Below are 24,090 nucleotides of genomic sequence, written 5' to 3' on the forward strand. Positions count from 1 at the left end.
TACAAGACATAAACAATTATTTAGAAGTTAGAGTTTTACAAGATTTATGAAGAAGAGACTTATTTCAAATAAAAGTAATTTATTTTTCTACAAAGTAAACAAAACAAACGAAAAACCCTCCCATGTATCCTTTTATCTCTTATGATAACTGTATATTTCAACAGTAACATAAATTAAAAAGACCAATGGAGGATGAAGAAATGATTTCACTTATTTTAATTCATTTGTCACAAAAACTTACTTTGCTGTTTGGTTGTAGTTCCAATCAGGAGCTCAAAGATTTAGGGAGGTTTCTTTTTAAAATCTATTTTGGACCTGGAGTTTGCCAGTTTTTATCCAGTAATGCCTTTTATGCATTTTATTCTGGGTCACGAAATGAAACTGCAAAGCCAGGACAGTTAGTGAGTCTGTCGGAACGGATTGAATGCCTGTGTGCAGAACACGTACAGCACCTCCCCTGACTCAAACGGATAAAACATGTTTTCAAGGAACCTGGTCTCAGAAGCATACATCAACTCCATTTTCACACAGGAACTTGCATAATATTGACCTCAAACTGCTTTTCTTAAGAGAAAAAATATTATACGGGAAATGTTTCAGCAAAGCACAAGTAGAGTATGTTGTACTGGATTTCTTTCTTATTACTTTAACATCAATATTTAATAAATGGTCACTTTAGGTAGAATTGAGTCTAGTTATACAATAAAAATAAGTAGTTATATAATAAAAATGAAAGAACTGAACTTTACGTGCTCACAATGCAAATATAAAGAATGTGCTATACAACAGTTAATACTTTATTAGGAGTTATAAATTTAACATCATAATTTTAGCGGAGTTATAATTATTATTATGTTCAGGACACAAATATAAAAATTTATCAACTCTAAATATGTCAGGATTTGCTGATAAATTGTCTTTTATAAAGGAGAGCATCAGCCTTGTCTGTCAAATGGGCCTTTTCTTATCATGTGCATTATTTCATATTTATTTATGAAAAGAAGAAATATGACAATATTAATTATAAATGAATTACTATGTACTCTTACTTTTTTAGAGGCAGCGTTCTGTACTGGCCTTCAATAAGAATAAATTGAAATATAATACAAAATCTATTAAATTAGAGAATAATAGTATTTTCACATCAAAAACTGAATTCAAGTTTGTTAAATATTTTTTGCTCCAAGTAAAATCAAATATTTTTTGTTAAAGCCTTATTGGAATATTTACAGGACAGTATTTGCATACAGTTGTGGCTTCAAATGTTACTATGTCCCTGGAGAGGATACTGCTGAAAAGTTAGGTTATTGCTAAACGACAAAGCAAAGCAATTATCTTTAGAGTTTAAGTCAAAGAAATAGTGGTGAAAGGGACTTCTACCATTATATTTATAAGAGAAGAAACTGAAATCCAGAGTGATTCTGGAACTCCCACAAGGTCACGTAGCTTTTGAGGGTTAAAGTAGACCCACAACATAGATCTCCTACGTTCCAGGCCAGAGTTGTTTCTTTTGCAGCATTCTTTGTCATCATCAATGCAGGAAGATCAGGTGCTATTGGCATTTTGAACATTTCAACTTTTTATTCTGCAAGACTTTTCCACTCTGCAAGACTTTTAGCACTCTTATTCTAAGCCGATTAAATGCCAGTAGCACCTACACATTCTTTTTGTTTTTTCCCAGCTTTGTTGAGATATAATTGACAAATAACACTGGGTAAATTTAAGGTATCTGCACATTCTTAAATGCCCTCTAGGAAGACAGTACTGCCCTGGTTAAGAAATACCTCTTACTGCAGAAGTTCATGTATTAGGAGCAGATGAAGAACAGGAGTCCCAGATGTCTCATGGCATTCTTCTGCAATCATTCCTTAAATCCCTAAGTATGCTGTGGTTTTCTTGAGGCTAGGTGGAAGGGCTTCCTTCTGGTCTTTGTATTCTCATTGCCAATATGTGTTCAGAAATGAAAAATGAACACCACCGGGACGCTGTCACTAGAAATGAGAACTTTTTATGCTACTTGTGGATTTTTACACCTGCTGTGGATTTGTTGAGCAACACACACAAATATGATATTATAAACCATCTATTAAATACAAGTACACTTAATGGTTCTGATAGACAGTTTAAATGGAGGAGTTAGAAAGTTCACTTGTATGTTAGATATCCAGTCTTACCCTTTAAGTTTTAACTGTCTTCAGTGAATAAGCTAAGTCAAGTAATAAAATATTCTTTTATAGTTATATAAGGTTATTATAAAGTCACAATCCCACTTTGACTACACAAAATGTGAGAAATTACTATATATGCGTGTGTGAGTGTGTAAATACATATATTTAACCAAACATATATTATTTACTATGTGCCAGGCATGGTTCTAAGCACTTTACACATACTTATTCAGTTAATCCTGATACCAATCCTATGAGGTAGGTCCTCTTCTATCCTCATTTTACGGACGAGGAAACAGAGATGGAGTCGGATCTTTACAGCTAGCACACGGCAGAGCAAGAATTCCAACCCAGGCAGGCAGAGTTCATAGGCCATGTTCTTCACAAGATGATGGTACGGAGACAGAACACTAAGTTTAGCATTCTGGCCCAGCAGAAAATCCAAAGTGGCCACTTGCCAATCAGACGTTGTTTTGCTGCAACTGAAGCAACAAGTTTTCTAGACATCTTTTGTAGGAATTTCATTAAAATCCGGTTTTCTCAGGCCTCAGTTTTGTAACCTCAAATATCCAAGGGGAAAAAAAAGAGATTAACCAAAAGAATTATGTATTTGCATTCTCATTTGCATTCATATAAGATGGTTCAAAAATGTGAGTTTTTATTTTTAACAGTTAAGCTTGAACAATAAATAATAGCGGGGTTAGAATTTTTTTTCCTTAAATTACAAACCTGTTCGACATTTTAGGAAAACGCTGTTAGATGCTCCAGATTCTCTTTCTATCAACTAGTGGTTTGAACATCTCCAGATGTGGCGGTGGAGAAAACCTTGAGCACAATTCTCGTTCCAAACAGAGAAACTTTTCTTTCAGATTGAAACTTTATGTATCTAAATAAAATTAGTTCTTCCTTTTGGAAGCTAGAATATTATTATCCTGCTACACTGAAAATAATAATTTTATATTCATTTACATATATATGGTTCCTCTTTAATTATAATCCATCAAAACAATACTATTTTTATTATGGGTATATGATTAGGACTCCACAGTAATATAATAAAGCATTAATCTTATATTCCCAACTCCTAAAACAGTGCCTGGAATATAGGAGGTACTCAATAATTGCTGAATAAATAAGCAACAGGCAAGTGGAAAAGGGAAGGGAGAAATTGGCCATTGTGTCTTGATCAAAACATACAAACAAGTAGAATATGCTTGCATACTTTTATTATATTTATTATCTTTTAAACTGGTTTATATTAAAAATTTTGGTTGGTAACATCAAATTTCAAAGGTCTATTTTCCATTTTATGGGACAGGAATGAGCATGAAAAGATCATATAAATCTACAATAAATGATGAATAATGAAAGCTTTTTTGTTCTCTTTCTATTGTAACGTTTTACTTCAGTAAGTATTATTCTATCTACACTTTTACATTGAAGAAATGGCATTTTCTTCTAAAATTTCAGGGTTCATATAAACTGACCTGTCAAAGTGAGAAGCCAATCCTTGGTGCTTATGGATTCTCACTGACTGACAATATATTAGCCACTGTAGATTAAAGCCATATATACATTAACAATGACCCTTGCTTTAAAAAGTTTCGGCTATGCATGAATCAAATATTAACTGAAAATGAGAGGAAAGAGTATGAAAATGGAATATCTCAAAATAGAGAAAATACTAAATTTTACCTCTTCAATATTTTTTCTAGAGCCAACTTTGACCAATACTTGCCAAAAACATCTGTTTTTTTGCCACCAAGCATCCACTCCTCCTCCAAAAATATGAGGTAATGGTAGCTCCAGTTTTATTTGAAAACCACCCCTCTCCCATTCTCAGCAATGCTGTTTAGAAGGGATAGTCCCTGCCCTAAGCTCGAGAGCTGTGAGCCCTGATTGAATTAAGCCAGGCAGTCAGACCCACCCTGCTGGCCACCATTCAGGTCTAGGTGCACACGTAAGTAAGTTACTAGAGCCAATAACGGATGAGGAGACATTTGCTGGAGATGGATTTGATGGTCTGAGAACATGGGTCTTGGACCTCAACAATACCTTTCTGTGATGAGCAGAAGCAGCCTGGGGCTGAAGCTGACTTACAGGGAATGCTGATTCCAAAGATAGACCCTAAGAACATGGTTTGAGACATTAAGCCACATCTAAAGCCAGGTTTCCCTCTGAACTGTTGTCTAGTGCTCAATAAACTATTACATTCCTCCTTTTAACCCAGTATGGGTTGGATTGTGACATTTGCATTATAAAGAGTCAAAATGAATACAACATCCCAAGTCAGGCTACTTTTCAAGCAGAAGCATGATGTGGAGAAAATGCGATGGTCTTCTAAAGTATTTTGTAAAGAGAGAAGGGAGAACAATCACTAGCATTGAGAAATACTGCTTCTAATTACATAATTATGCTGGTTTTTCTAATTTGAAAAATGCTTTGAATTGCTGTTTTGAAAAGAACTAAAATGGACATACCTGTTCGATTTGTCTAAAAATTGTATTGTGCTTTTTCAACATTATCTGACTTTGAACTACATTCAAAGTAGTTGGATAGAATAGATGTTGAATCCTTTGTACTGCAAAATCAGTAAGATGGCTTATGCTTGCTTCTACAGCTCCTCACACTCCAACAGTGGGCTTCAACCCCTTCCCCTTGCCCTAGGCCTGGATCTCTGAGAGGCTTAAACTGTTTTCTTAAAAAGGAAAAGTAATTTAAGCTGACAACTGAATGCCCTACTTTACACTTTTTCTTTTTAAGAGGTAGTGATGTTTCATGGTTTGCAGAATGGAGCCTGTCGCTTGGTTAGGTTCAAATCCAGTTCCTCTAGTTAAAAATGAAATTAGAGAGGATTAGCTTAGTGCTAAATTTTTTTTAAGTGAAATCTATGATTTCCAGTGAAAAAGCTAAGTCTTAATATAACGCTAATTTTCATGGTGACTGATTTAGAATGTGCTTCACATGTTCCTCCTGTCTCTCCCACCATTTTATTTTTCTCCATTGCCACAAAGTCCAGCACAGGGTCAAGGGGATCACTCAGGGCAGTCATAGGAGTTTCTCCTCCCTCCTTTTCCCCTTTAATTCCACTTTTGTTCTTATTCCTATTCTTTTTTTCCCCTTTCCCTCATCTTCCTACTCTCCCTCCCTTTCCATTATCTCCCATTTTCCTTTAGTCAAAGAACAGGAAGTAGAGTTGCTATCTGGGAGTAAAGAGATACACTGATGGAGGAAGGATTCCCCCTCTTTCCTAATCACCATCACCGTTTTGTCACCACTGAAGGTACTAGAAATAGTCTATGTTTACTATTCTCATTTTTTCATCTCTCATTATCTTCTATGTAATACTTAAAAATTATAAATGACATGTATACAGAAAAGCACATAAACATATATGCACAGTTTATTTACTGCCATTAACTCTTCAACTGACTGTTTGGATTCTGCCCTCATCCCTCCAATGACCCCGCTCTGACAAGGGTCACAGTGACTTAACTGTAATTACTATATGGATAACTATATCCTATTTTTCAAAGTTCCATTTAGTTTCTTTTCAAATCTGCTTGATCTTTTCTTCTTTAAGTCTCCTATTCTTTGCTCCAATTTTAAAGCCTCTCTTTATATAAACTAAACTTTGCTATGTTTGCATTCTATACCTAATAATTCCAATAAATAGTGTCTGAGTGAGTCTAATTCTGCTCAGTTGTTTCTGCTGGTTCTCACTCATGGTGCCTTGTGAGCTCTCGTACCTCGTGAGCTCTTGTTCTCTAGCACTTTATTCGTGGAAACTTTGTGAGGCCTCTGGTGAAGTTGTACTCCCTCAGAGAGGATTTGCATTTACTCTTACCAATCTCCTGAAAGCATGACCACCTTAATGGTTTGTGGACCCCACAGATAGAGTAAATTTATATTGCAAATCTGTGTGAGGTCACGCTCATGTTTAAAAATTCTCAGGAAAAACATTTCTATTTCTCTTACCCAAGGCCAAGGTCAGACAGGAAAGTTTTCTTGCTGCCCCTCCTGTGCTACAAGATTATTTCTAATTTCCTTTCACTGAAGCTGAAGTCTTTTGTGGTCCCAACTTTATGGGAGATTTTCTCCTATCTCTCTGACTCCTGTTAAATAACTCTTCACTGTAATTATTTCAGTAAATGATCCTCTCCCCTCCTTTACTGTAAAATCCTTGAGATTATAACTTTTATCTTAGTCATGTATATAGTGCTCAGTATGGTATTGATTCATTCTGCCCACCAATGTTTATTGAACACCTTTGTGCCAGGACTATTCAGGGACTGGACATACAAAACTTGCCAAAGCATTTAAGGTCCCTGCTGTCCTGGAGCTTAAATTTGTTAGGGTATATTGTAGGTGTTCAAAAAAGTGTTAGCAAAACAAATGAATGATCCAATAAAGAGTAGCAAGAGGAAAGAAGAAAAGAGAATTATCAGCCACAAAAGAGGGTAAGGTTTCATTTATAGAAATAGCAGCAAAAAGGACTCAGAGAGAGATTTAAAATTAGCTTCCTAAGGAGAGCATTCTAGAACCAATCTAGGTGCAGAGTCAGATAGTGCCCAGAATGAGAATAAGCTAGCTTACCTGGAGTAGAGAAGTCTAGAAATAGGGAGCTATACAATCCCCCAACACCACTTGCAGTGTTCTTGAACATTTTGCTCTTTATCACAGCTCTGTGTATATATGTCACAGTGTCAAATAAGTTAATGACAGTGACTATGAGGGTACAACTTCCTTCTCCAAGCTTCTCTCTCAAAGGACAGGGAACTGCTCATCTCTCTGCACTTCAACTGCTCTCTCTTAGTCTTAATTCTTCAAATATTTATACTTTTGCTTCTCTACTTATGTGTGTCTTCTCATTATCCATTTTTTTTCACTAGGTTATCTTGGAATTTCCTGAGTAAAAAAGGTGATAATTGTTCTAATGAGATAACTCTTGTTGGGCCCCTACACAGAGTCAGGATAAGGGCTGGTTGCTTTGGTTAGAAGGTTAGAACTTTCAGTCCCACCTCCCAACCTCTGGGAGGGAAGAGGAGCTGGACATCGAGTTAATTATTAATGGTCAATGATTTAATCAATCATGCCTACATGATTAAACTCCATTAAAAACCCCTAAATAATGGGGTTCAGGGAGCTTCCAAGTTGGCAAACCCATCCATCTGCCGGGAAGGTGGCATATCCCAACTCACAGGGACAGAGGCTCCTGTGCTCAGGACCAATCCGGACCTCAGCCTATGAATCTTTTCATGTAGCTGTTTATTTGTATCCTTTATAATAAACTATAGTAGTAATGGGGGGGCGGGGGTTTGTAGCCAAGTCAGACAGAAGTGTGGGTAACCTGGGGACCTGATAGCTGCAACTGGCATCTGAAGTGAGGACAGTCTTGTGGAAAGGAGCTTAAACCTGTGGAGTCTGACTCCAGGTAGTTAGTGTCAGAAGTGGAGGACACCAAGTTGGTGTCAGAGAGTCGGAGACAGTGTTGGAAAAGACACCATACATTTGGTGTTAGGCGGAAAAAAACCCCTCAGGCCCCTACCAAACTTTACAACGTTACTTCTCACTACACCTTTAATAAACTTCATGTTAAAATGATACTAGATTGTTACTAGAATGTGACCTGCATTCTTCGTATTCATTCCCCTCATCCCACTGCAAACACAACTAATTCCTTCAAGGTCAAGTTTATACTCTACATGTGATGAGAAGCCTTCCCAGATCCACATCAAAATTGATCTCTCTCTCTTTTACTTTTATTTTTTATAATGTATCTTTAACCATGGCACTTTCACAATCTGCTTTGTGTTAGAACAGGCAAGGAATGCACAAAGAACAACAACAAAAAATTATGGTAGAGGGACACTCTAAAAAACACCTGACCAGTACTCCTCAAAACTCAAGGTCAAGGTTATCAAAAACAAGCCAATTCTGAGACACTATTACAGCCAAGAGGAGCCTAAGGGGACATGACAACTAAATGTAATGTGGTGTCCTGCATGGGATCCTGGAACAGAAAAAGGACATTAGGTTAAAACTAAGGAGATGTGAATCATAGAAAAACAAACAAAAACCTACTATGGTATGTTACATGGATAGAACATATGAAAAAGGAAAACATGCTATTCTTGAACAAACCAGAAACTTCTTACCAAGATTAATTTCACATACAAATCATTAGAAGTATGGCCCATAAAACCACTATTGGGCTACACTTTGATAGCTCTACAATTTATTTTATATATTTAAATGAAATAAAACAGAATGTCTTTAAAAAACATTCAGGAGTTAAAAGGACTACCCTACCTTTTCTCCTTAATTAGTAAGATGTGTGTGTAAGTGAGCAATTAACAGTATTATGAAATAAGGCTCCTGAAGGTAGATTATTTTTTTAATATCTAACTTTTGCAGATTCATAGTAATATATAATTATGCTTTTATAAATATAAATCTACCAAACGTAAAATTTTTAGGTACACCATCTTCTAGTTCTATTTTCAAAAGGAAGGCAGGATGTACACAAAAACTTTATCGTATTTCATAGAATCTAAAAGACACTATTATTTTAGATACCATTAAGACAAAAATGCTGTCAACTATACTGTAAAATGCTATCATGATTGCAAGAAGTATCCTGATTTCACAGGTATTAAAATGTGTATCTTTAGAATCAATGAAAAACAGTTGTTTTTCCTGGTAGGAACATTTTTATTATATATTGTGCTGATCTAAGCGAGTCTAATTTACAGTACTGAATATTTTTACAGTGCTGGAAAAAAAACCCGCATTCTCTAGTTTTTATAGAAAAGTAATTTAAGTATTTTATGTGCAACAGGTGACACATTTTACTGAGGGGACACAAACTCCCCCAAATGTTAAACGAAATCGGCAAATGGCCCCAAAAAGTTCATTAACAGAGAATGAAAATGCTATCCCTATGTATCGTCCCACAATAATTTTTAAAAATACAACCATACTTGTAAGGCAGCTTTGTGTTGTGATTATTATATTAAAATAGCTTAAAGTATGTTAGTTTGGATTAGATCACATAGATTATCAAAACTCCTACTGAATTCAAATTTTAAATTAATTTTTTAAAGCCAAAAAGGGAATAAAAAAAAATCTGGGTTCTCTGTCTTCTTAAATTGACACAGCAAATTTATGTGCATAAACTCAGACGTTTCTCATTTACAAAAAAAAAAAAAAATTCTTTAAAACTTTATTGTTTTATGACATTAAAAAAATTAATTGCTTCAGTAGATGAGAAAAACTGTTTGCCTTAGGTTTACTTTGTCTTTTTTTAGGCTCAAAGGTAATTGTGTTTTCTTTGTAAATAAGTTCCAGGAGATCAACATATTCTGAAATGTAGGAAAGAATTAGCTACCATTTTTGTTGGTCTTAGAAGAAATTAGATGTGATTTGGTTACAAGGTCAGCTGTTAAGACTTCCCTTGAGAACAAAGTACTTTTTGCAGAGGTTACTTCATAGGTTAACAAGGCTGAATCTTACAATTTTTCTCTTCTAACTTAAAAAAAGTTGAATGTTCTAAAATCTCACTGATTTCTTTAATATCTGTAACTCTAATATACCATGTCCCTAGAGATTTAATTAGTTACAGCGGTAACAGCTGCTAATCTCATTAGAATCACTATGAAAATAAACATCCTCAGGGGTCTATGTTCAAAGTTCTAGGGATATTCATAAATCACCCCTAAAGTCCCATAAAGGGACTACACTAAGTATGTTCACATCCATCTTTAGGTTGGCCACAAGTGTTGAAGACAGTATCCCTTATACATTGCATTATGCATTTATAGCACCTTTAGTTTCTGGATTCCTAAATTATACTAAACAATATGTTCTTGACATGGGCCTGTGAGCCAGGCAGGCTTGGGGCTGGGGGCGACCTGGACGAGGAGGAAGAGTGACGGGCGGGAAACAAGGATGGGCTCCCTCACCCCTGAAGTTAGCCAGCCAGGTGACCTGTGGAGACATGGCTGGAGCACCCTCCAGCCCAATCTTTTGATCAGAAGGGAATTAAAAAGATGACCTCATGATGACTGAGCCTGTCAGTATGGAGCATCATCCAAGGATTTTCTGAGCCTGATGGACATACAATGATACTCAGCCACCTGGGGAATAACGCTGGTGGAAGCATTCTCGGGAATTACACACACCCAGCACATTTCTGGATGGTAAAAATGGTTTTAAGGAGGGCTTTGGCTGAGCGCCTCATGGATTCCTGCAGCCCGGATGCCCGTGGGAGAAGAAAGGACTGCAGCTTCCTGCAAGGGTTGAGACCTCTGTCCTTGTCTCAGACAGCAATGCTTTGGTTGGGTCTCTGCCAGCTCCCTGTGGGGGCTCCCTCTGAAACGGGTGAAGTATTATACTTCACAAAATAGATGTTGATTTGTTAAACACCCAGTATTGTGCCTGGCACAGAGCAGACATTCAGCACATGAACTGGGAGCACTCCTTGTCCTCCAGGAGAGACAGATTTTCAATAGGGGACTCCCCACCTGTGTCGAAGAGGCGGGCTGTGCAGGGCTCCAGGATGAAGTGGAATTGGGGTCGCAGTCCAGACCACAGAGGCTCATTGTCTGGAGGGAGCCCCATGCCCTTAGGCACTAAGTCACCTTGCCATGAGCTGAGAAGCAACTTCCACTCCCTTCTTGGCCCCTGGTGACTGTGTGACCTTGATCAGATCATCTCCCTTTTCCGGGTCATTGGAAGGGAAATCATTCTCTTCTAAGCTGGGACATGTGAGAGTGAAAGGAGCACTGTAACACTTACTCTGATAACATTAACATTAACCACAACCAATGTAAACCAGGATGTTGCTGGGCAAACCAGGCCCAGTGACTCCTGGACTCATCAGTTAGATGGTGGGCAGTCCTGCTGGTGCTGATGCTGCTACTACTGGTACGGCTGGTGCTGGTGTTGCTGCAGCTGCCTCTTCACGTCTGGGTCCAAGTCTGCTCCTCCAGTTTCCCCCGTGCATTTGCACAAGCTGTTTGCATTTCTGTTTATAGTGTACAAGCTCATCATTTCCCAAGTGTGCCTTCAGCTGCTTAGAAGAACCCATTAGTCTTTGAGTCCTGTTATCCCAGACTGCAGCTAGAGCAGGCCCCACCTGTTTATATTCTTACTGATGGGCCCCTGTGGTGACTGACAGCATATGCTGTAGTTCTGGGAGCCTGGGGGACTCTGTGCTGCCCTCCCAGCTATGCAGAAACCCCAGCCAGCATTTACAGTCACGAGGCAGTGTCCTGGACCTCAAAAGGGATGCCCGGGCCCCGTGGAGGTGTGCAGAGTCACTATGAGAGAAGGGCTGTGACACATTCTCCAGGATAAGCCTAGAGACCAGGGGTTCTCAAGGAACAGCAGTAGGATTGATTAGTAGCTGGTGTTTATGATCAATGCCCATTTAACCTGTCACTCTTGTACATATGAAGAAACCGAGGCTCAGAGGTCCAGAAAGCTGCCAAGCTTATCTAGGCAGAAAGCAGAAAAGCTGTTGTTTGCAATCCAGTCTGTTAGCCTTCAGCAACCCTACTTCTGCTTGGCCAGTGTTTCTCAAAGTGTGCCAATGTAGTATGCAAGACGACTTTAGGTTATAGATGGTCGAGTTAAAAAAAATTGTTTTATATTTACTTTAACTTGAATTAGATAAAGACCACAATTGCCACACAAGACGTGATTTTGCAGATATGATTGCTTAGGATGTAGACAAAGTATATATTTAAGATAAGAAAAGGTCACCTTTGTGAAAATACTAAAGACATGGCCCTCCCGAAGTTTGGCGTGCAGGGCCCACCTTTGATTTGTAGGACCTTGGCTGCCCATCCCTAGCCACATCACTGGAGGCAGAGTGTCTCTGAGTAGCTGTGTCCTGCTTCATGTAGGCTGTGCCATTTAGTCCACCATGATCCTCCCTAAATCTGGGATATTCATGAGGAAGTGACCACACGGCTTAGTCTGAAGGTAGATTGAAAAGAGAGCCATTATAATCCTCTAATTCAGCTTGAACTGACTGTGGCTACTGATCTGGGTCCTGCCAGTTCCACTGTATTTATTGAGCAGTCCAAGTTTTTCAATCAACCCCTGTATTACTGAGACTGAATTAGGAAATAAACATTTCCACTATGCAATTAAAAAATAAACGACACTCTTAGTTGCCAAATACTTTCCACTTGGTCTGAGTTGTTAGTCTTTCAAGTCCTCTTTTAAAATATGACTTTTACAAATGACAATCAATAGATTTGTGGACATTTCCTTCAAGGTGCAAAGTCAAATGAGAGCACGTCATTTCTGTACTTCTCAAACTAAGATACATACGAGGAGCATGTGGTTAACCAGGATAACATGATGCACCTTCCTAGAGGATCTAATTAATATACTACAATACCTGAGAGGGGGAAAAGGTTTTTGTATTACATTGAATTATGGAATTAGAATGCACAGGTTAAATTACCATTTATGATAAAACGCAGAATTAAACCATTTCAACGTCATGACTGGAGGAAGTTTGAGTTTTGTTAGCAAAAAGTTCTGTGACAAATGCAAAGCAGTATTACCATTATCAAGTTTCAGAATCCCTTAGTCTCCCGGAAGCCAAACCTCAGGACTCATCCACGCAGTCTCACTTCCTCACGCCTATCTGGTAGGTGAAATTAACTGTGTAGATTAAGGAAGGTATGTTAATAATAATGTATGAATTTGTCCCCAAAAACGTGCATGCTTAGAGGTTTCCTAAAAATGCCTTTCTCAAACCCAAAGCCTTGGTTCCCAAGGCAGAATTCTCAGCTTTAAGGACAGCCTCACGAAGGGGCGTCAGAGACAGGCTCTCAGATCTCCTATCAAATCACCGTGAAGCTTCCTATACATGGCTGGGCCTAGTTACTGTAACCAGGGTCCCTGCGACATTTCTTTTGCTCTCATTTTCACTGATCCTATGTTACTTTAGTATGATAAAATATTCCAAGCGTTCTGCTTACTGCTCTCTTATCTACTTGAAAGGTATTTTATTACTTCAGCAAATTATGCCAATATTAGTAACACAGGTTCTCTTCTATGAACCAACTCCACATCTATTGATTTTATTAACAGGCCTGGAGCAAAGAATTTACAATTCAATTCCCATTTCCTTTTATAATTCAACCTAAGATGACTTAAACATGCCTGCATTCTTCTCTGTGCCTAGCAGTACAGGGTCAGTAAGTGATTTACTTTTATTCCCCACAGCCCCAGTACATAGTTGTATATCCTAGTTGCAAGTTATTCTAGTTCTCCTGTGTGGGACGCTGCCACAGCATGGTTTGATGATCAGTGTGTAGGTCCATGCCCAGGATCCAAAGCAGCAAACCCAGAGCTGCTGAAGTAGAGCTCGCAAACTTAACCATGGGGCCAGGCCCAGTAAGTGATTTCTAAGTTGGAGCAACCTTTCAGTTTTCATTGAAATAAATTATTATTGCATTTCAGCTGAAACTAGTTACATGTATCTCTTATCTCACTTCCCTTTAAAGGGTTTTCCCAGTGCAGCCACACCAGGGGTGAGTCACACACTAGATCTGTTGAGCATCTTCTGAAACTCAATTTCTACAACTCAGTAACAGTGGCTAACACCCAAAGACGACTTATTCAGAGCCAGGCCCTGTTCTAAGTCCATATTATTTAAAATACAGATACTAACTCATTTAGTCCTCATAAAAACTCTCTGAGGCAGGTATTACTTCTGTTTTACAGATGAGTTAAGTAACTTGCCTGTGGTCACACAACAACCCATACTCCTCTATTGGTACTTCCTCAGGTTCTGTCTAATGTCAGTCCACTGTTTATATGATGGTCCACAAATTATATGCTTGTTTATATTCTCAGTATTAGTTCTCACAGAAAAATATGCTACATGAAAGCAAATGACATCCTCATATCAAATAGCTTATGAAAGAGAAACACTTCTGACGTATCTAAACAATACTAAATGATCAAAATGACAGATAATAAAAATTTTACCCTTATCTCTTCTTATCGCAATCGTTTCGGAACTGAAATCTGTTTTTCTGGAACAGGGATGGCATTCTTTCCATGACGATGAAGGAATTCTCCTTGTTGTCAAATGGAATAAAACAAGTGCAAACCCTTTCCCGAGGATATTTTAACCTTATATTTTCTTCCTTCTTTACACTCAGAGATGGCCAATCTGAATTGCTGACTGCCCAAATACCATTGGTATGGCACGCCAATTTAAGGCTTTAGACCATTTTCCTTCAGTTCTCTCCTTTCACAGTAAAATACTTCAAGCATAATCTTTGCTGAGTTCTAAACATTCCAGCAGATGGATAAATCGTGGAAATGGAAACTTAACCCCAACCAATTTCAATTTGGAAACTGAAGTTCAGAGAAAGTCATAAAAATTCAATTTAAGTAAAATTTATTGATTGCCTATAGTGCACATGGTCCTCTATTAAACACAATGAAATTCAGGCACAAAACAGACACAAGATCCCGGCCTCAGGTACCTTATGATGTAAGTAGTATAATACAGAGTACAAACAGTAGACAGACAAGTTATATGTCAATGCTCATTTACTAGAGTTGACATTAAAGAGCAGTAATTCCAGTAATCCAAAATGGCATCTAATCCTAAAATCATTTATAAAATGTATTTGGCGTTGAAATCCACAGCACTTCAAATAACATAATTAAGTTCCACTGCAGATAAAGTCATAAAGATGCAAATACACTGAGACCCTTAGGAGCATTAATGACTTTTGTTATTCTGGATCTTCTGTTTTCTTCTTATTATCGTTCTAAGCCTCCGCAATACCAGTTTATCAGACAGAAGCATGTCATCTTGTTGTTCTAGATAATCCAGCAAATTTTCAGTCCATTCAAGTGCAACTTTATGGCTAATATGCTTCTCTGGATTCAGTTCTGTTTTTCTGGTCTTAGTGGAAAGTTTTTGTTCAGCAGGCTTGGCCTGGTCCTCTGCACCTTCACTGTCAGTCAGCACCTGACAGCTTGAGTCATTACTCGGAGATTCAAACCACTGATCAATATTCTCAATGTCAGCGTGTTCACAGTCTTCTGTATTCTGCAAAACCGTTGCTAAGTTAGCTGCTAAAATGGCTCCTTCATCAATGTTCATGCCTGAATTCTCTTCACTGCCAGGGAAAAGTTTTCTCCATGCTTTTGTTATAGTACTTGATTTTACCATGTTCCAAGCTCTTGATACTTCATAAATGGCATCCAACACTGTTAAGTTCTTCCAAAACATTTTTGGGTCAATTCCTTCATCCATGTATTTCTGGAGAAGTCCTGCTCGGTAGTATCTTTTTACTGTCGCTAGAACTCCCTGGCTCATAGGTTGAATAAGACTTGTGACATTTGGTGGCAAGTATTTCACAACTATTCTGCCATCATCTGAACTCAACAATTCTTCATGTGGATGTGCTGGGGGAAAATCCAAAAGAAGCACTGCTTTTTCTAGAAGCCCCTTGGATTTCAAATGCTTCTGTACCTGTGGCACAAAGTATTTCTCAAACCACTGTCTGAAAACAGAATGTTCTATCCATGCACTTTTTTGACTGAAATAAGTTACAGGAAGGTTTGAAAGGTCAGCTCCTTTGAATGCACGGGGTTTTTTTGCTTTTCCCACAACACAAAGATTAAGTTTGTGTAAGCCTGTGGCATTTGCACAGCACATAATAATGATTCTCTCTCTGCTTGACCTATAACCAGAAGTAGTCTGCTCAGTTTCAAGGGCTAAGGTCCTAGATGGTAGACATTTCCAGAACAATCCAGTTTGATCAGCACCATAAATTTGCTCTGGTTGTAGATTCTCTCTCTCAACAAATTCCTGAAAGTTACCACAAAATTCACTGGCAGCCGTTTCATCTCCTTTTAATTTTGTTCCTTTACCAGCCGCCTTTGGAATACCGTGGCGCTGCTTAAATCGAGTTAGCCAGCCAGAGGATGCATTAAAATCACCTTCCATCCCCAATGCATCAAAAAAGAACTTGGCTTGTTTTGCACAAATTGTTCCAGACACTGGAATCCCATCTGTTTTCTGTTGGTTAAACCACTCTATCATAACTCTATCCAGTTCTTCATATGTCGATGACTTCATGGATTTACGTTTGGATACCTCACTAGTAGGATCTGAACTGTTTGCATAGTTTATTATCCTTTCTTTGTTCTTTTTAATGTCACGAACTGTGGATTCCCCAATTCCATACACCACAGAAAGTTTTTTGAAAGATATGCCTTCCTCAAGTTTCTTAATAATCTCAAGCTTGTCCTTAATTGTCAACACTACACGCTTACGTTTCCCCAACATTTTAACTTTCTCGTATTTTAGGCGATTACCAGAACAAGATATTTAACTTGGATTTGAACACAATGAGACTAGAAAACGGGCTTTTAAGATCCTTCCCCTGTAGCCCTAGGACCTAGATGGACAGTATGCTGGCCAATTTCCAGGCAAGGCCTATGTGACTCTCTTCACCTTGCTATCTTAAAACTTACAAAGTTCCTACAGCAAAAACTAGCTTCACTTAACCTTATCTTCTCTCTTTCATCCTCCTCACTTAGTTTAAGGTCTTTTCATGAACTGCAATCTCAATGGAGATTGCAACCAATAGTGAACCCGCAAAGTCTCTAAAGCCGTCCTACTGCATACTGGATTCTTCTTGCCAACATTAGGCTGAGCTTCTTTGCTAAAGGAAGGAGGACGCAGGTGCAAGTATTTGGGGAAATGTGCTAGGGAATAAATAGTTTAAGTCAAGAGAGGACTTGCAGATTTAACACACAGGAAATACAAGGGGAAAACTCACCCCCTGACTGTTGTCTTTGTCAGGCAGTGCATGGTGTGGAATGCTGGCTCTTCTAGGCAAGGGCTGCTATGGGTTACAAAGTGAGTGGTTATGGAAATCACAGGCAAGGGAAGACGAGCTGGACAGAAGTGAGCGATGCCAATAATGTGAAAGGGGACAGGCAGGAAACTTTGTACTCTAACACACACTAACTGATACCTAATGTATTTGCCAGCTGGAAAGGAAAAAGGTGGACAAGAGGTGGTGTCACATGATTAAAGAAAGCATTAAAAAACTTCATTGGTAGAAATCAGGACTCATGGTAGAAGGTACGGGGTGGAAGGCTCAGTGAAGATGTTACAATAATCCTGGTGAAAGATGATCCTCGATGGGCCAACAGAAGTAGTTCCTGTGGGGGTTGTATAGGCACTCGGACCCTCCGCAACCTAAAGGAAAATACCAAAAACATTTTTTTTTCAATATCAGGGTCTGTGGCATTACCCACATCTATCCTGCAACTATGTTGAGAAAATTAACGCCTCCTATCAACGTGATGGCTAAATACGACAATAATGCTCTTAGGCATTATCTGGAGTCACAGAGCGCGGGACCTGAATTGCCTACCTCCTGAAATTAAGAGGTGAGAGAGAAGCCGTGGGGGCGAGGGCCTCTCCCCGGGGCGAGCTCCGGAGCGCGGGACGTCTCTGCTCACGCGGAGGGCGACCGGGGTGTCACCGCCGCAGCCAGCCAGCCCGCGAGCGGCCGCCGGGCGCAGGGCACGCCAGTCCGCGGGCCGGGGGCATTGCTCTCCGCCTGCCTGCGCGGCTGCCACACCGCCCTGCGAGCAAATGGAGTCACCGGAGGGACGCTGACACGAGCAGCGCGGCGGCGGCGAGGGGCGAGCGGCGCCGCCGGAGCCGGAAGGCGGGGGATTAGGGAGCACGCGCGCGCCCCCGCAGGAACGTTGTGTCGGCGAGGGGGCGGGGCCTGCGCGGGCGAGCGCGCGCGGCCCGGGGGCGGGGACTCCGGCGCGCGCGCGCGGGCGGGGGCGGGGCCGACCGCTGCCGCGTCCCCTCAGCGCCGCGTGGGTTCTGCTCCTGGTCGGGCGGCTCCAGCCTGCTGGCTGTTTCGCCGGCCAGCAGGGGGCGGTACAAGCTCACCCTGTCTTGGCCCTTCTCCCAGGGGCTCGGCTCTGCAGGCGAGGCTTCCTCCATCCTCAGGTGGAATAAAAATCGCACCCTCTGCGGGCTCGCGAGATAAGCGGCGCAGCCTCAGGTGCCCCGAGCGAGCTACGAATGGGGCTGGGCGAGCGCACGTGGAGCATGTTTACAGATAGCTGCCCCAGCGCCCGCGCCTCCCAGCGCCGGTTCCCGGGAGCCCCGCGCCCACCTGCCGGGACAGGACCAGCCTGAGCAGGGATCATGAGCCACGGTAGGAACGAGCGGACTAGGCTGCTGGCCAAGGGCAGGCATGCTGGCTCCCCGAGGGGACTGCGTTCAGGATAGGAGCTGAGGCTTACACCCACTTGAGCAAGCCCTGGGTGGCTGGGGCGCAGCACGGGCCGTTCAAGCTGGGTATCGAGTCTCCCCGCCCGCCCTGTGGGGTGCTCGAGTATAAATAGCCACGGTCTCGGTAGAAGGGGACCCTGTGTAAAGCCGACTGCCCCTAGAAGACGCGTACGCCTGTGGGAGGCTCCCTCATGAATTTCCTGCCGCCCCTTTACTCCTGCTTCCCTCTAGTAAAAAGGTAATTGCAGTTTGAGAGAGACTCCCTGATTTGTTTCAGATGGAGGTACCATACGTTTCTATTTTGGCATTCTAAATGGAGCGAATGCCGGCGCCTGTGTACTAATAACCGCTGCGTGAACCGTGCCTTCTCCCTCTTCCCGGACCCGGTTCCCCAAGGGCCGTCGGAGCCTTCCCGGGAGAAGGGAGCGGTGCACCTTCATCCTGCAGCCCCTGTTTACCGAGGAAACGCGTTTAGCCTTTTCTTTCCTTCTTTTTAGTATAATACCTTGAAAAATGGAAGTTTGAGTTAAGTTTCTCTAACAGCTGAACGTAAATGTCTAACCTTATTGGTTAACACAAAGTAGCATAGTACTTCGTCACTTATTTGCAAGGCCATATTGTTGCTAGAATGTTTCAAAGGGGACTGACACACCTGAGCGTTCATTCTCCAGAAAAGGTGTTGATTCTAAGCTTTCCAACTGTCTGACTGCCCCGTCCAAACTCCTCAGTTGCCTTCCTGAAGGTAGGTTCCCCCCGCCCCATATCAACCAGTTTTGATGGTCTTGGTTAGCTATTTTGGGTAAAGTACAACTTCATGCTAGTTTTATATCACTTTTAAAGGTTTGCCTCCTTTCCCTGATTTTGTAAGGAAAACAGTTGTATCTGATATGTAATTCATTCCCCATCAGGGAAGAGAACATTTACTGACTGCCAACCAAAGGAGGCAGCCGGTAATCAGATGTTAGCAGCCAAGCTTCCCCCCTGGCCCTCCAGCCTACTGGGATCACTGAGTTCCATCACATTTAAATAAAATGAACCCTACCTCTTATCTCCCTCCCCCAATATCTCTGGGGTTTCATTTTTCTTCTGGGTACCACTGGCATCATTTCTCTATTTCTGCTTAATTCTCCAGGTTGCTGCTGTCTTCTCTCTTACAGCTGTTCCCTTTTCATCACCTTGTGTAAATTCAAATCTGGAACACAGCCCAGATTCCCTGATTTCCTCAAAATACCGCTTCACACAAGGCAGTTGTATTTAGCAGACGTTTGATAAGAGGTTACCCAAGACAGTTGTGTCTTTACACAAGCTAGTTTTATCTAACAGACTTTTTCCTTTGTGTTGGGGGGAGGGGTCACTAATTGTGGTAGATATACATTAAAGCACTGGGTGGAGGGGCGGTGGGGGGAACCTTGAAAGGGGATGTCCAGCATACTTGTTTTATTAAGAGCCTGGCTGGCCACAGGGAGCTTCCTATGGTCAGTTCTCTGGGTCACAGCCTTGCTCCCTCTTGCTATGCCATCCTCTCCCTTCTCTCGCCAGCATTTTTCTGTCTCAGGGCCCCCTCTCTCCTTCCCTCTCAGTTGCTTGTGGAATGTTAAGATTCTTTTTCTGTATTTTTATTATGCAGAGCAATCTTGTATTCTTTATCTTTTTTCTAATGTCCTTTACCCTTCACTGTCTTTATTTCTAATCAAAAGACATTTCACTCCTTGGGAAATTCTGCCACCAGTATCTCTTTCATTCTACATAGATACAACCTCTCTTAATCCTTATAATAATACTCTGAGTTCGATGTTACCTCTATTTTATGTACACGAAAACAAAGGCTAAAACAATATATGAATCTTTCAAATGTAGGTGGCAGAATGGGGATTTGAGCCAGGTCTATCTGGCTTTAAAGCAACATGCTTGGCCTGCACCATCACAATCTAAGTATTTAACTCAAAGACATGAAAAGAAAAAGTGTATTGTGATTATTTTTGCATAATTAAAGTTGCCATTTATTAAAATGGAATTTTTGTCTTAACCTACCAACAAGGCATTCTGGTCATGAGAGCACTTAAGTCTGCAACAGTGTTTACTAGACACGGCATCTAGTTCATGGGCATGTGAGTTTTCTGAAAAATATTCCAAATCACCTGAAAGTAGCTTATGTTTTTCATTGTTACAAGCTCTAAATTACCTTTTCTGCTGAGATAATATCCATGCAAATACCTTATGTGGCCTGACTTTCAGTAGTATTCTTTATGCATAATAGTTTTGTAATAGAATAGGACATCGCTAGGTAAGTTCTTAATCTTGAACTGTTTTTTGGGGGGGATTCCGTTTACTTTATCGTTGATCCTCGTTTACTTGGAGATTTTTATGATGCATAAATTACTTACTCTTTCTTAAACTCTTCGGCTTAAAAGGAGGACGTGAAACTTTTGATATTATTCCATATGTATTAAACTAGTTTAATATCAAATAGTATTTGTTAATAATTGAAAAATATTGCCGACAGAAAATCAATAATTTTCACAAAAACCATTTGCTGTCACCCACTTTAAGGGACGTAAAATATTCAGATAAAATACAAATTATTTTTCTTTTGAGATGCCCGTGTTTTAGGGCGGACAGGATATGAAACAGTTGTCATCAGTAAAATGAAAGCTTGTTCTTTGAAGTCTTTAGCTCTATAGTTACTTTACTTTGTATTTTAGACAAAAGCCCAAATTATTCATTTTTAATATAAAAAATTTTCTTTTAAATGGTGAGAGGTAGGAACACTTTTCCACTTGAATTTCTAGACACAAGTGAAAGGTCAGATTACTCATTGGAAAATCCCATATCTTTTTTTAAAAGTTGATAACTTGATTTTGAAGATAGTGATTTCTTAAACTCTTGAGTTATATAGATGCCCATTAGGGGACTGTTAAACTTAATTTTATGTTTCCTTTGTTGGCTGGTGGTAGGTTTTCAATTGATTGGCAGCATAGGCAAAAATACGAGAATGAGTTCCTAGGAGGGTAGAAACGATTTAATAGGGTCAAAAAAAATGAAAATTCCTGGTGGAAATGGTTAAGGAACAATTAGACTTGCCTCCAGAAAAACGTGTGGCTATAAATCAAAGAAAGCGGTGAATTGCTGATGGGTGTCAGCCACGTGGGTGGGAAACGTTAGTGAAATTGATAGACGTCCCACTGTACCTTTCCAAACCTGCCCAGTTTCCACCTCTTTAAAGGGCTCTCAGTTCTGTCCGGCTGGTCGGATCAGGTTTGCTGAGAGCACTGTGCACCAGAGCACGCACTCTCGCTGTCCCCACATGTGCGGCTTCATGCTTTTAGCTTCTTCGTGCTTCTCCTTTAGCCTGGAGGTCCTCTCCTTCCTCTGTTACTCTGTACATCCTTCAAGTTCTAGTTTGTCCCCAAAGCTGCATTTCTCAAGGTTGCTTCTCAGACTTTATGAGTTAGAATCACCTGGGGTCCAACATAGGTTCTGGGGCTCACTCCATGGGTGAGGCCCAGGAATCTCTATTTTCATTGAGCATTGCAAGTGATTCTAATATGCTAAAGCTTGAAAACCATATGTTCAAAATGGTTGTCAATATTCTGAGATTCCTCTCTCATAACATTTTTTTGGGAGGGAGTTTTTCTTCCTCCTCCTCCCTCTCCCCCACTTCTTGAATTATATACAATCTTTGATGGAAAATATGAAATACAGAAAAGCAAAAAAGGAAAATAATAATACCAACATTCAGAGATAACTGCTGTTAACGTTTTGGTGTGTATCTATTTTCTCTCTTGTATCAATGCAATTAATTACATATAGGTTGTGTGTATATACGTATGCACATACTTTTAAAAATGAGAACCTGAAGTCATACGTAAGATAAGTGCCCTTATTAACATATTATAAATATTTTATGATATTGTTGATTCTCATCAGCCAGATACCACCAGGAACACACCTGTAGCCAAAATTGGGCTTACAACGAACAGTAGCAAAGGAGACCCATAACTTGCAAAACCATGGAGTGGTGCAATAAGAGGGAGCCAGGTGGAGCTTGTTATAGGATTTGGTTAAGGTGAGTTTAGGGAGGTTTAAAGAAAGTAGGGGGTCTAGGTGGGATTTATTCCAGGCATGCAAGGCTGGTTCAACATTTGGAAATCAATTAATGTAATCCATCACGTCAACAGGCTAAAGAAGAAAAATCACAGAATCATGTCAATAGATGCAGAAAAAGCATTTGACAGAATCTAACACCCATTCATCGTAAAAACTCTCAGCAAGCTAGGAATAGAGGGGAACTTCCTCAACTTGATAAAGAGCATCTACAAAAAACCTACAGGTAACATACTTAATGATGAGAAACTGCATGCTTTCCGCCTAAGATCAGAAATAAGGCAAGGATGTCACCTTGCACCGTTCCTGTTAAATATATTGTAAGAGAAAAAGCCACTAACCTAGTATTTTGTGTGCAGTGAAATTATTCTTCAAAAATGGAGAAATAAAGACTCTCTTAGACCCAAAAAAAGAAAGTAGGGGGTCTGTTCTGGACTGGGTGCCATCAGAAAGCAGGGGCAATTCGGCTATGGGGCATGTTAATTTTTATCTAGGAGCTAGAGGAACAGAGAGGCTAGAGTCACCACTGGAAAAGAAACAATAGTCACTCCTGCGAGCCAGGAGAGGGGATGTTTGGTCATTTTTGTGGTTGTACAGCAGTCGCCCTCCCGCCTTGTTAAATTTCTCTTCAGGCAGGATTATAGAGTGATCTTGTTTGTCTTGTTTCACCCCAGTCACAGAGAGTCCGCCTCTGTTGTCTGTGAACTTATTTGCGTTCATCAGGGTAATACCATCCCTACCTTGTTCGTAGCTTTCAGTACATTCTCAGAGGACCCATGATCCAGGAGTTTAATAATAATCACTCATAGATGAGCTCATTCAGCCTTGAAGCATCCCTAATTCATCTGGGTAGATATGATGCAATCCTACCTCAGTGAGAGGCTCTCGTGCTTGAGGAAGCCAGTTATTAACGCCTGGCTTCAATGCTGCTGGATTCAAAGACCTCGGATGGTATTTCTCAGATTCAGCTTTGGTCAGTTTTCGAGCGGTTCATCATCCAAAAAGAAATCGCGCAGCATCAGCAGTCATTCCCATTTCCCCCAGCCCTGTCTCCTTTCCCCAGGCCTTGGCATTCACTTGTCTCTGTGGATTTGCCTGTTCTAGACATGTCGTATAAATGGAATCACGCAATACGTGTCCTTTGTGGCTGGCTTCTTTCACTGAATGTTTGCAGGGTTCATCATGTTGTAGCCTGTATCAGTACATCATTTTATTGCTGAGTAATATTCCATTACATGGATATACGCATTTTATCCATTCATCAGTTGATGGCCATTTAGGTTGTTTCCACTTTGGTTGTTATGAATAATGCTCTGAACATCCACCTGCAAGTTTTTGTCTGGACGTATGTTTTCATTTCTCTTAGCTGTATGAGTCAGGATTGCTGGGTCATGTGATAAGTCTGTGTTTAACCTTTTTGAGAGGCTATTTTCTAAAGCAGTTTACATTTTTACAGTGTATGAGGACTCGGTCTTAGTCCGTTTTGACTGC

General features: G+C 40.3%; 2 protein-coding genes across 7 annotated transcripts in view; one reads left to right on the plus strand and one right to left on the minus strand.

Moving 5' to 3' along the window:
• Positions 1–14,587: 14,587 nt before the first annotated feature.
• On the minus strand, positions 14,588–18,027 carry TIGD2 (tigger transposable element derived 2). The gene is made up of 2 exons (XM_008531977.2): positions 17,612–18,027; positions 14,588–17,433 (listed from the first exon to the last, which is right to left on the minus strand). Exon 2 carries the CDS (start codon positions 16,510–16,512, stop codon positions 14,935–14,937), a length of 1,578 nt encoding a protein of 525 aa, XP_008530199.2. The 5' UTR covers positions 16,513–17,433; positions 17,612–18,027; the 3' UTR covers positions 14,588–14,934.
• The window catches only part of FAM13A (family with sequence similarity 13 member A), a 314,872-nt gene continuing 308,809 nt past the window's right edge, over positions 18,028–24,090 (plus strand). For all 6 annotated transcript variants that reach the window (XM_070614305.1, XM_070614309.1, XM_070614308.1 and 3 more), the window contains exon 1: positions 18,028–18,418. The gene's annotated coding sequence lies outside the window, so the exon portion shown is untranslated. The remainder of the gene's footprint in view (positions 18,419–24,090) is intronic.

Source organism: Equus przewalskii, chromosome 3, assembly GCF_037783145.1.
Source record: "Equus przewalskii isolate Varuska chromosome 3, EquPr2, whole genome shotgun sequence".
Lineage (NCBI taxonomy): Eukaryota > Metazoa > Chordata > Mammalia > Perissodactyla > Equidae > Equus > Equus przewalskii.